Raw genomic sequence first — 12,933 nt, 5'->3', positions numbered from 1 at the left:
TCTCGACTAACACATCTGAGTATGATCTCAGGAACCTCGGATATGACCCCCTAATCACAATACCCAAAACAGATATTCAGATGAGGAGAAAGAAATTATCAAAGTATGAAAATGAGAACAGCAGTAAAGATAAATATACTAATTTGGATAACAGAAGAGCTGTATACTATAGAAAAGAACCTAAACTGAACCATGACATACCTGTATTTCTGCTTCCTTGGCATCATTATTAACCAAAGCCTCCAACTAAAAAAATCAACAAAATGAAGACTCAAATAAGTGTCCTAAACAAACTGGATTGATAATACTCAAAACAAATGAACTAAATCAACGATTCATGCTATGAAGGATCCTGTTTTGAATATAATTTGACCAGTAATAGGATATACAGAGAAAATATCAAGAAACCAGAAAGGTCGAGAACTACCTTTTGTGCAACCATTTGGTATTTATCCAAGGCTTCCCTTGTAGAAATAGTGGGCTCCAAGAAACTACTTCCAATGCGCTCTACGACACTTGCTAGTGGCTGTGAAGCTCCAGATTCCTTGCAAAATAGTACAGACGCACAGTTAGACACCATTGCGACACATATGAAGCATATGAAGTTATAATGCTCGTGAATAATTCTCACTTTCATAGAATCAGAAGTATCAACAGTGTGCAACTCAGGTGTGGAAGCAGTTGAAGGAAATGAGGCAACTGATTCTTTCTCCAAACTGTGCTGGGAAACACTGTCAGCAGCTCTAATGTGAATTGAGGAAGCACTGAGGTGTTAAATGCAGACAGTGAATACAATAAAGAATAACAGAATGTCACAGAAATAAAGCGATAAAATAGTGAATAAAAAAGCAATACCTGAAGTGTTGAGCCAAATTAGATTCCGACATATCTTCTACTGGTCGCGACACCCCTCCTTCATAGCTGGAGCTTACAGAGTAACCAGGGTTAATTTGTCCTGATACAGCACCATTAGTGCCAGCGAGACCAGCATTTCCAGATTGAACCGAAAGACCAGATGACATAGAATGTGAGCTCTGACTTGACTGATTTTGCCAGGGAAGCCGAACGAAGTCCTAATATACATAAGCAGCAATTAAACCATGCAGTGTTTCCAAAATAATTAGAAGTAACAGTGAAAAGAACCATTTAAATACCTCATAGACGCGCTGCTGCGAGAGGGACAACTGACCAGGCTTGGGTCGAAGAGGCTCTGGCACAACACCCATAGAACTTTGTGTGTACAAGTTTGTATCAAAAAATGTGGAACCCATACCTTCTCGATGCTTCCTTCTCATAGAAAGTTGTTGATTAATTTCTGTATCAATGGTGGTTATTGCCTACAAAAGAGTAAAGAGATATAAATGTTGAGTTAAACAGATGATACTTCTGAAGAAAAAATTCCTATACTATTATTTCTGAGATTCAATGAAATTTCAAAAAGGAACGAGAGTCCAATCTTGGTGGTTGCTGCTAGTAATGCCTATTACGAACATCAAACGTTTTAATCAAATCTATAAACATACACTGGAAAAAATCTACAAATTAGAAGTTGCAAATACTTAACAAATATTATCAGCATTATAGAAAAGAAAACCCCAGATAGTACCCAAAGCAGATGGAATACAATGGGAGAAACATTATCTACACAGTTCATAAGAACTGCAAATCTCTTATTCTTCACAGTTTATCACCCTTACGATTATTTTAGTTTGAAAAATGTTACATACCCAAAGAAAGTAGGGAACCACACCTTAAAAGCTAGCTATCAAGGTAAATACAACGTTGAGCATCCCATACTACTCCATGTTGCTTTGGGCATCACATGATACCCAAGTCACTAACACAATTCTTTACACATTCAAACAAGAAATCTTATTGGCATTAAGCAAAACTTTTTGTTTCACCCTGGCTAGTAGATTTCCAAAACTAATTATACAAGTACATATAGAAAAGAATAAGGTAAGGCAGTTCAAATAGTCTCTACTACAGAACAAAAAGTTTGACACATTAGTGATAAAATTTGTTCATGCATATCATTAGTCCATTAGTATGTGTTAAAACCACATCAACCTTAAGTCCTTAACATGTAAATCCCTCTAAATAAAGTGTTAGAGCTACAAATAAGCAAGACAGATAATAACCTTCTCCAGACCACAGCATTGCCACACTAACCATAACCACAAGACAACTATCACAAACTTTCAGTAGATCTAACCTTATCAGTAGCAGCCTGCTCAATGACTGCACAACCAAGATCAAGATTATCATTGGTGACAAGTTGCACAGCTTGCTCCAAAATTTCATTTGCAATATTTAAATTCTGAAGTGAAATTCTTAGTTGACTTGATATTGATGCCCTTAAAGGTTCCTAGAAGAGAGAGAAATAAGACAAATTGCAGACTAAACAGAAACATATACTAAATAATAATACATTGCTTAGATGTTCTACAATCAAACAGCATAAAACTGAATGTTGGATTTCAGAGCTATACTTTGCATGTAACATGAGCTAAGCTCCCAGCCAGACTGGCAACCATCAGGTGTGCAGCATTTACTATGCGTGTCTCATCTGATTCCATGGCATAATCCTGCAAAATAAACAAATACACAAATAAAGAAAGACAAACTGAGCAACTGCTTTTCCTGTTTCATACTTTCAGTTTTGTTTTACCAAGAGCTTCACATCAGTTTCAATATACATGATTGTAAGGAACAAGGATGACAATACTACTTCATGACTTTCAGCTATCAAATTTCACAACAATCACCACTTCTCCCACTAAATAGATAGTAACAAAATTTTAGAAAAGAAATTATGAACGTTATAAAATATATAAACATTCGCTGACAATGAGCAAATTAGGAATCCTCAGGTAAGAATAAAATCTGGGAAAGTTATAATATCAACCTTTAAAACAAGCTCCTTTGTTGTTTGTGTAGCTATGGAAACACTACGCTGCACAATACTAGATACTATCTCTTTGATAGCTCTCTCCATTGCAATAGGTACAGCCCTGTTATAACAGAACAAACTTAGTATGCCATACAAATTCAAACAAGCAATGGAAATTATTGAGAGCGACATACCTCTGAAAATGCATTTGCAACCCAAAACCACTAAGCTTCTGATTGATAATAAGATGAGTTGCAATATTAGGTATCTGTGATGGAAGCTATAAGCAAAAGACAGTTAATAAACTTGGTTGAAATCAGCATCCCTTAAGCCAAAAAAAAAATCGAAGAAATAACAGAAAACTTTTACATTCCACACCTGGCTAAGGGAAAAAGGTACAGGCGTAGGAGTTGCTTGTAATAGTCCTTGAGCAGAAGGAAGTTGATCAGACAAGCCTAGAGGTGTTACCTTTTCATCCTCCATCAAGGCTCCAGTGGAAATATGAAGTGGACTAGCGTACTAATTCATTAACAGACACTCAGGGAAACAATTTATAGATTGGGAGGGGGGAAAGAAATAGGTATTCAACCCCAAAAGCATGTAAAAACAAACCTGAGAGAGTAAATGAGGATGTGCCCCAGTATTAGATGGATTGGTAACTTCAAGTGGTAACTCCACTTGATTTACTGGCTGTATAAGGCTAGATTTTATATCAGACATCATTTGTGCTTGAGACGCCCCAACATCTTTATTGGAGAAATCAGGATTTCCTTCAATTTCTCTTTTCCGATCCTTCAGGAGAGAAGTTGGCGTAACATCCTTCATATCCACACTAAGATTTTTGAACAACACCTGTATAGCACAAGGATATGAATAAATCGGTACAAGAGAGCGGCAACTATGACCATAATATCCAGAAAAGGAAATAAAATAACTATGACCTCTATGTCAAATTTGAGGTTCATTTTCAAGTTTGGCATTGAATAAATCTCAGCAAGCAATCCCAGAATGCCCATCGTCCAAGGATTAGGGGGTTGATATGCAAGACTGCTTTGGCATGGTTCAAGGACCTACAGCATTTACTGAATCATGATATAGCACAAGATGGAAGAAAACCATCGCAACAGTTTATTACAATCATAAACTATACCTTTGAAGTAAATGGGATAACAGCTATCATCAGCCCCTTCTCATATGCCTACATCGCAACATATTGATAACCAAATCAGCAAACAAGCAGCTGAAACACCATCAGCCCTTGGAGTATACACAAAATGATAATTACCTCTATAATCAAAGATTTCGGGTCTATTTCACGAGCCCTCAAAACCTGATTCCGCCCAATTGTTAACTTTCCAAGCCAGCTTCCCAGATTTTTAAGCAAAGAGCGTTCTTCTGAACTAGACTTTATGAGCTCAGATCCTAAAAGAACCTGAGAGTACACAAACCGGGATGTTAATTCAAATTTCAACATATATTCACTTCAAACAATCAGGGAACAATGACAATTCACAAACCTTGCAATTTTCATAGGTTGCCTGCACAATCTCTTTGTTCAAAGCCTTTGAATTGACTTTATCTAGGAATTTCAGGTACAAGTCATGGAAATTTGGCTCAATGCTCGCTCTGTCAGTATTCAAAGTATCAATTGATAGTTTGGCATAAGATCAAGTAAACAAAAGTACAAATACAAGAGGACTACCGTATCCATACTGTTAGACATGTAGCCACATACAGGAACAATAAGAAGATTTTTACCAAAACACCACTAGAAAATTCATCTTTGAATGAAATCATTTATCCTACAGTTCTTACATAAAATTTAAGAACCGGAGAGTGATGAAAAAGGAAATCTTGAAGTGGACTAATCTTAATTCGGACTCGTGGTTTCCAGGATTGGCAGATCAATTGTGCACTATTAGAGTTCAGTTTAATTCAGTTAAAATTGAGTAGACTCAAAATATCTAAGAAATCAACATTATTAATAAAATATTTTATATTGCACGGTTACATATCAAAGGTAATTTTATTCCCTAGTGGCACTCTGGATAGCTCTCCGGTAAAATGAGAACTCAAAATTGACCTAAAACAAAATTTGACCTTCTAAAATACCGCAGTGCCCAACTGTCCACTTCAAACTCCAGCAATGCAATTAATCATATTGAAAATAACAATTACACTCATTTCTGTGGAATATATCCATACACATTGATCAGAATAGATACAACTCTTTTAGGCATCCCATCATATGCTTTATGAAGTATACTAACCTTTTCATAACCATATACTGTGCAAACCATGGATAGTACTGCTCTTTCAAAATTTCAGTGAATTCTTTTGCTTTAGCTTCAATATTTGCAGTAGATATATTATTAATTATAAATGATATCTTATCCTGAACCTCTGACCCTGGAGCCTGTTAAATGCATTAAGAAAAAGAGGATTACATTGAACCAAACAAAGACAAAATTAATATTTATATACATTAGAATGGGATATGAGTAGAACAAAAGTAAAATGACTAGGAATCTAAACAGCTGAACACATAAGACCACATCTCATGAAAGCAACCAACGTGATCAACTTGTAAATGGCTAGATCACCTCGATGGGAGTTTCTCTTTTCTCAGCAGCTGCAACCAAAGTTTCAATGTTCAAGGCTGATCCAAACCCTACATAATGGACATTTCCAAGAAGCAAAGTGAATGTTCAGAAAATGAAAGAAGAAAGATGCACAATATATATTGCCAATCAACCAGAATCATTCACAAGGGAGTGAAGGGACAGAAATATACTGGTTGAAGTAGCTCCTCGCGAAGGACGAACAAAACCAGGAGAAGATAACATCGACGATGCGCTGCCAGTGCTATGTAGCTGCAGTGAGATACAAAATAAATTAGCAGTAACAACAAAGAAAAAATACCAAGAAAAACAAACAACCACACACATATACATAACAGTAACATTCACATCATGCCCGGAATTCTGAAACAAGAGACAAGTATAGTACCTTATTACTACTAGAAGTATCAGCAGGAGTAACTGCTGAAGATTGCCCTACAGATGATAAGATCGGTTTTACATCAGTGGATGAACCAACAGAGGCTTTATGACGATCATCCAAGGGAATATCACGCCTCTGTTGAAGCTGCAGTGATATATGTTGCTGCCCAGGCTGGATGACACCAGAGCCATTGAGATGCTGCAAGGACACAACAAAGACACGTCACCTCAGTATGATAGTGAGAAAATAAAGAAAAAGGTCAATCTACCAACAGGGAAGTATAATAAGAAAACAAACACATTCACACAAATAAGACATCAGTGCTCATAATTTTGCATGCAAATCCATTTTAGCTTCATTGTCCAATACCCTAACATAGAAGGAAGAAATTAGATTACTTTTACCTCCACATGCCCTAACATAGTTTGTGCAGAATTATGGTTACTAATAAGTGAAGCATGGTTCACCCCGTCCACATCTGCATGACCAGCAGAAATCCTGGCAAGAGCCTGTTCAATGAAAGTGACGATTTCTGAATGTGTGCTGCGCAAATGGGAAATTTGCAGAATGTGATTGCAATACTGAGGCCACTCAATAAGGCGGTCCACAAACTGCTCCAAGGCCAGACTTCCAAACGTAAACATCTGCAATATATGGATGGAATATCAAATAAAACATCATACGTAGACTTGAGCAAATCCACTAGTAAACACCACAAACCTTTGAATCTGCAGGCTTGCGTAACGAATCAAGAACATATCGAAGAGCAATCCCCAGAGACAGATGAGTCACAAGGTGATGCTTTATGACGGAACCTGGCATGTATTAAGAAACAATGTAACATAAATACAGAACTAGAAAATCAAAAAATAATCATGTATTTCAACAACTGAGAAAAGTGAAACCTGAAGCAATCAAATACTCAAAACACCTAGTTTAGCAATGTACACCAACATGGTGAAAAAAAAACCTCTTGATTGTTTTTCACATTTAGATTTCTAACATAGCAATAGATTTTACAACTGAGTAGAGTCAAGTACTACAGACAACAAAACATTATAGCCCAACAAGATAGAAATACAAATTCTTAGAGGAAGTATAAGCCAGGCATTGCGACTAATAAATTTTAGACAAACCTAAGTCACAGAATGAAATTGTTGCATAGTATCTATTTTTTAAAAAAAAAAAAAAAAAACAAAGACAAAACAAAAAAACAGAAGAAGAAAACAACAAACAACAACTAAATGGTGGTGTAAATGGCTGCTGCAATCAAATTATATTACACAGGTGAGCCTCTTAGCTTGGCAAAAGACCCACTTAGGTCAATTCCAAATCTGTTATCAAGCTCTAGTTGGCACAATTCATTGAATTATACTATTTCTTATCACAAGTATCAGAATAAATATAAAAGCATTATTTATTTCTTCATTATTTTATTTTAAAAAAAAAAGGGTGACAAGTTAGCCATTCCCTACCTCAAAATCGAGAAGCTTAGATTAGCTAGAATTATGGGGAAATATCCAAATAGGCTTGAAAGCAAGTTTAAAAAGTAAATAAATAAATAACCTTGGCTGGAGCTCAAATTCATTTAATTATTGTTCAAGGCTTTCAAGCTCAAGTACTCAAGACATATGTGACAAATCCAATTAAATATTTAAAAAACAAATACTATTTCATAGTTGATCAAAAGACATATAATTTACCAAGCAATGCAATTTACTAACCCAGGTCTTAAGTTTCCTAGCAGAACACAACACATCAAGATAGTAACAATCATTTTGGCACTAGCCAATAGAAATGAGTTACATTCAACATCCGTAATGCTAAAAGAAAAACTTACCAAAGAGAACTGCAGCAATTTTGAGTTGCCTTTCAGGATATTTCGGAAAAAATTTATACTCCTCAAACAAGTTTCCAATCATGCAATCAAAAATTGATTTCTCCCTGATAATTCACATCAATATTGCCAGCACATTAGAAGCTAATCATAGACCAGATAATATTTGCATGAATGGGTAATAAACAGCATTTAAGAGAATGGATAGTCATTTGTTCATTCTTCATACATGATTCATAACAAGCATATAAAAACTTTAAAAAATGTCACCTCTTCACAGAAGATTCCTTGAACCGGGCAAGCATTTGCACCATTGCATTGATGGTTAACTTATCAGAAAACATCTTATGGAAGTACAAGTTTGCTTCATCTTCAATGTCCTCCGAATATGCATCAGAGGTAGACGAATCTGCAGGCGCACCATTTTGCAGTCTTGGGTTTGAATCTATCATAGATACCTGCAACCTCTCCAGCTCCTCAGAAAGTTGACTAGAGTTAACAAAGTCAGTATGAGATTTCAGAACCTGTAATTAAACATCATTAGACACAAATCCCATGAAAGCAGGTAAAGGAAGGGACAAGCAGAGAAACCAAATGATTTAAGTACAGAACCTTCAAGAAGGTAGGAGTAGTCTCAGCATAAAGATTCAGAACAGCACCAGACTGATGAAAAGATTTACCAGATAAGCTCTGTGATCTACCAAAATGGATATCTTTTACAAATTTGAGGCACTCCTGTGAAATAAGATAAGTGTTAACTACTTTCCTTTCTGCTAGAATAAATTCAGCAGGAGTTCAAATTAAAAAGAACAAGACCAAATGAATGCATACATTTTACTGTACTAGTTATTAAAGACAACGAATGAGGGAAGGAAAATTACCTCAAAGAAGACATCCTTGTACATAGATAAGTTGTTACTCAGCCACTTCTCAAGGTCAAGGAATTCTTTTCTTGAAGCAACAGCTGCTAATCTTATACTATAATAGGAGGGAATGACTTCCAGTACTGATGATAGAATCTGTATATAATAAACAGAAAAAACTATAATCTACTGTTAAGAATGGCAAACAACAATAAAAACTCCAGCTTGCTTTTCAAAGGTTAGTTGAAGCCAAACTGCAAATATAATTAAGAGATGCTCAACAAAAGCAAGGATTGGTTATTATAAACAATTTTTTATACAAAAACAAGAAAAACCATCATAAATGAAAGCAATCTTGTTAAGACTGAATAGCAATCCAAAAAACCCACATTTCACATGAGAAATACCTTTAGCTCCTGGCAGATGTCAACAATTCTTGTAACACTGTCCAGGTCATTGTTTTGGGAATCCATAACCCCTCGTAAGACCAGATTAGGATTAGCATGCCATAGATGTTGAATCATTCCACTACCTCCAGCACTCTTTAGTATCATGGGGAAAACAACTAGAGATACTTCATGTTGGAAGAGGTTGTAAGCAGTCTGCAAGAGCAACATATGCAAACTTCATAATAAGAGGTACAGAATAAAAGGATAAACAGCAGAAATGACTATGAATTCAGGACAGTGTTTTTGTACATTAATGTGTGCCATCCCTAGAAGCAAGACTTCAGGACAGTGTTTCAGGGGATAATCAAGTATCAACCGAACATAACTGGCATGACCCTTCTCAGCTAGCTGGCAGAGAACATCCAGAAGGTCAAGACACAGCCATGCATGATTAGCATGTCCATTTTGAAGCTTGAGGCCATTAATCGCATCATTATATGCCTGCAACATGATTTCACATTTTAAAAATGGAGATGATGTGAACAAGAAACAGTAATCGTGTAGGCAGAGCATCAGACCAGCAGCCTTGTAGAGTGCGCGAAGGTAAACACTTCCGGTGGTGCTGATACAGCATATTTTAGGAAAGATAGCTGACCCTCAGTATTCTTCCACACAGATCCACAGATGGCATGGAGAGGAAACGGCTCCTGCTAGGTTCAATTTCAAAAATGTCAGAATTTTGAGCTGAAGATTTGCATGTTAATCAATTAAACACCAGGGGGAAGTCTGTGTAGTTCTGATGCCATACCTTACAGGCATGTCTATACACAGACATCAGAAAACAGAATGCTTCTTCACTAGGAAGGAAAAATCCTTCATGATCAAGATTTTCAATAACCCGTACCCAGTTGGTTTGAGGTGCCTGTATCAGAAACCAGAGAGAAGGTAAGGACTGTACTAGTGTATTCAAATTTGAAGAACAGAATTAAAATTCAGAAAATCATGGAACTTTTAAGTGAATTGACAAGAACTCACAAGCTGCTTGATTGTATCTATCAACACATCAATGTTCCAAGAGTTCGGCAGTGGCAACTCAGACAAGTTATTGTATCCAAGGGCTGCACCAAAAGTTAAGAATGTACACTGGTTGTCCTCCAGCCCTGCATGGGTACGAGCAATAGCACCAAGTAATTTAGAGAGGGCACTGTCGGTTAAAGGTAAGAAAAGTGACAAGATCTCCTTGCACTGAGAGACGTCAAGTGTGCACCCATAGCCTAGTTCCTTCACAATATCTCCCATGTTCATTTCCTTCTGTATGTCTGCCAAAATAGCATCAAAATCATTTTCTACAGAATCATGGAACAACTCCATATTCCTGCAGAAGAAAATGGATGTCAGTAGACAAGCAACTTATAAGACAATAGCAGATATGGCAAGTTGGCAACATCAGAATCAAATGCTTAAATAAATAATGCAAAACATAAAATAATATTCCAAATAGTTTTGAGCCCAGCCTTATCATTGATATTGATAAGTGATGAAAATGATTGGCAGGTAGTCAAAGTATATTAAATAGAATACAGACAGCTACTGTAATTAACATGACTATGCACCCGAATTGTCTTCTAGAGACTAGAATCATCCATAACATAAGAATTATTAATGAGGTGATCACCTCAAAAAATCAGCCTCGTGCATCTCATCGGGTAGCAGCGGATTCAGAACAAAAGGTGGGGTGTCCTTGAACTGCACCAATGCTAATATCTGCATAAAGGAATCTACATGCTTGGAGAGACCCTCTGATTGCTTGAGGAACATGATAATATTGTGAATTTGTTCATGGCAACTCAAAGAACCAGGATTGGCATGCAATTCCTCAATCTGAGCCATGCAAAATTTCTTGCCTAAAATGATGACAATGATGATGAGGAGGAGAAGGATAATAATAATAAAAAAAAAAAAACAAGGCAAATTTTGACCACAAGGAAATGGCCATGAATCTAACATCTTGAAAAGACAACAACAGTATTTGAAAAGTGAAATACATGTAGGAACCCATTAAGCAATAACCAAAGTTAGAAAATAACATGCTACTTACCAGATAACCTGGTTTCAGGATTTTCAGAATCAGATAATGCAAGACTGATGGTAATTTTTTCCAGTAAAGACAACTGTAGTCCATTACAAAAATTTGCTAGGAAGTTTTCGTTGATGTCTATATTCTTCATTGACTCCGAAAACACCGTGCTAAAGTTTGGTTTGTCCAGGAGGTGCTTTATGACTGCCCCAAGAATTGGCTCATACTTCACATCTTTCAAATCTCTCCTGACATAATTAAAGTGATCAAAGCATGTCTGAAGCAGCAAAATGCATCCAACGGTTCCAAACTCAGCAAACTGTGAGTGCAAGAAAGTGAGCGTCAAAAATCAAATCAATCTGTCTGATAAACAATGCAGATAAAACTCAAATATGAATGTAAATTGTAAATTGTAAAATGTATAGTAGTATAAAATATAACATCCTGAAACAAATCTACTCAGGCCAGCCGAGGTCACAGTTTTCCCCTAATATTTTCACAAGAAAATGAAGAGAATAATAGCAGAACATCTTTAGATAAGATTGAGGGCGCACACTAGAACACATGAAATATGTCACATTTACAAGTTTCAACTATCAGAAGGAACATGAAACAATGGAACTTCATCATTGCGACCTAACTCAAGGCTACACCTATCATCTCTTCTACCAGGTAAGCTCATCAATCAACCATTTCATTCTCCAAATCACCAAAACTAAAGGCAGTAGTGAAAGAGACCCTAAATGACTGATCCGTGCCACAGGAAGATAGCATATGTTAAATAGCATTTCAGCTAGGCATGCTAATAACGCGAGCAATGGAGGAAAAACACAGTGATCATTTATAATGTTGCAAACATGTCAAAAAGATTTATGCAGAAAACAGACCAACAGAAACCCAAAATGATCCAGCATCACAAATTTTATAGAGCATATTTAGTTGCAATAGACCCAATATTTTAACCCAGTCCCATAAACGAAATCATAATTGTTTGGCAACCCCACATCAAAAAGCAAGAAACTTCACAAACAACAACGCATCATGAACACAACAAGTTGAAGCATAGCTAGAGATTTAAACATGAAACTTTAGAGAGAGAGACCCAAGAAAAGGAAGTGAGCAAAATTCGAATTTAAGTTTACGAACAAAGCAAAACCTAGAAATAAAGTGCGAACACGAAAAGGAAGAGAGATGAAAGCGGGAAATTGAATCGGGAATGGAAGAGTGAGTACCTGAGAGAGTTGATGGAGAACGGAGTCAAAGTTGACTTCGTTCAAGGAGGTGAGCAAGAAGCGAATCTGGTTGGGAGCTGCGGAGGAGAGGATGGTGGGGGCCATGGCGGTGAGGGAGGGTTGGGATTCGACGGCGGTCATCAATCAAAGAGTGAACAGAGAAGGCAACAACAATGTGTGAGGGCGCGTTAGAGAGAGAGAGAGAAGACAAGGAGAAAAGAGAGTGAAGAAGGGATTTGGGGTGAGGTCAGGTTTTTTGCTTCTGGCTATGAGAAGTTGGGAACGAAAAGTGCTGTGCTGTGCTGTGCTGCTAAGAGAATAGAGAGACTCTGATTAGTGATTATGTATGTCGTTTTGTATTGAGCTTCTCTCTCACTCTCGCCTTTTCTTACTTCATCTCCTCCCTTCTTTCAATTTTTTGGATTATGAGGCTTGGGCCACTTTCTATTTGGACTGGGTATTAGGCTTTATTATTGGGTCATATTCATCATCCTATCACTTAATTTGTCTGGCAACCAAAAACATGGATAAATTACCAGTTAGCTGTTGTATACTTGTTTTTTTTTTTTTTTTTTTGGTTTACTTAAATTAAATCTGACCTGATTTTTTTTTTAATTAAATCTTATCTATTTCAAACCA

General features: G+C 36.6%; 1 protein-coding gene across 1 annotated transcript in view; it reads right to left on the bottom strand.

Annotated features, from left to right (window-relative positions):
• The window catches only part of LOC112726750 (uncharacterized), a 19,523-nt gene extending 6,868 nt beyond the window's left edge, over nucleotides 1–12,655 (bottom strand). The window contains 34 exon segments of the mRNA XM_072208711.1: nucleotides 18–50; nucleotides 202–246; nucleotides 428–544; nucleotides 632–764; nucleotides 856–1,073; nucleotides 1,155–1,337; nucleotides 2,216–2,368; nucleotides 2,493–2,588; nucleotides 2,909–3,014; nucleotides 3,088–3,173; nucleotides 3,272–3,412; nucleotides 3,506–3,745; nucleotides 3,835–3,963; nucleotides 4,044–4,091; nucleotides 4,179–4,325; nucleotides 4,411–4,519; nucleotides 5,164–5,309; nucleotides 5,497–5,564; nucleotides 5,688–5,766; nucleotides 5,903–6,094; nucleotides 6,301–6,540; nucleotides 6,617–6,711; nucleotides 7,737–7,840; nucleotides 8,004–8,257; nucleotides 8,346–8,468; nucleotides 8,615–8,752; nucleotides 9,004–9,198; nucleotides 9,295–9,486; nucleotides 9,564–9,692; nucleotides 9,794–9,907; nucleotides 10,021–10,360; nucleotides 10,661–10,889; nucleotides 11,084–11,381; nucleotides 12,295–12,655. Coding sequence (XP_072064812.1) covers nucleotides 18–50; nucleotides 202–246; nucleotides 428–544; nucleotides 632–764; nucleotides 856–1,073; nucleotides 1,155–1,337; nucleotides 2,216–2,368; nucleotides 2,493–2,588; nucleotides 2,909–3,014; nucleotides 3,088–3,173; nucleotides 3,272–3,412; nucleotides 3,506–3,745; nucleotides 3,835–3,963; nucleotides 4,044–4,091; nucleotides 4,179–4,325; nucleotides 4,411–4,519; nucleotides 5,164–5,309; nucleotides 5,497–5,564; nucleotides 5,688–5,766; nucleotides 5,903–6,094; nucleotides 6,301–6,540; nucleotides 6,617–6,711; nucleotides 7,737–7,840; nucleotides 8,004–8,257; nucleotides 8,346–8,468; nucleotides 8,615–8,752; nucleotides 9,004–9,198; nucleotides 9,295–9,486; nucleotides 9,564–9,692; nucleotides 9,794–9,907; nucleotides 10,021–10,360; nucleotides 10,661–10,889; nucleotides 11,084–11,381; nucleotides 12,295–12,435 — 5,061 coding nt within the window. The 5' untranslated portion in view covers nucleotides 12,436–12,655.
• Nucleotides 12,656–12,933: the final 278 nt, after the last annotated feature.

Source organism: Arachis hypogaea, chromosome 12 (genome assembly GCF_003086295.3).
Source record: "Arachis hypogaea cultivar Tifrunner chromosome 12, arahy.Tifrunner.gnm2.J5K5, whole genome shotgun sequence".
Taxonomy (NCBI): domain Eukaryota; kingdom Viridiplantae; phylum Streptophyta; class Magnoliopsida; order Fabales; family Fabaceae; genus Arachis; species Arachis hypogaea.
Note: the sequence above shows the minus strand (reverse complement) of the source record. Positions and strands in the feature narration are given on the sequence as shown.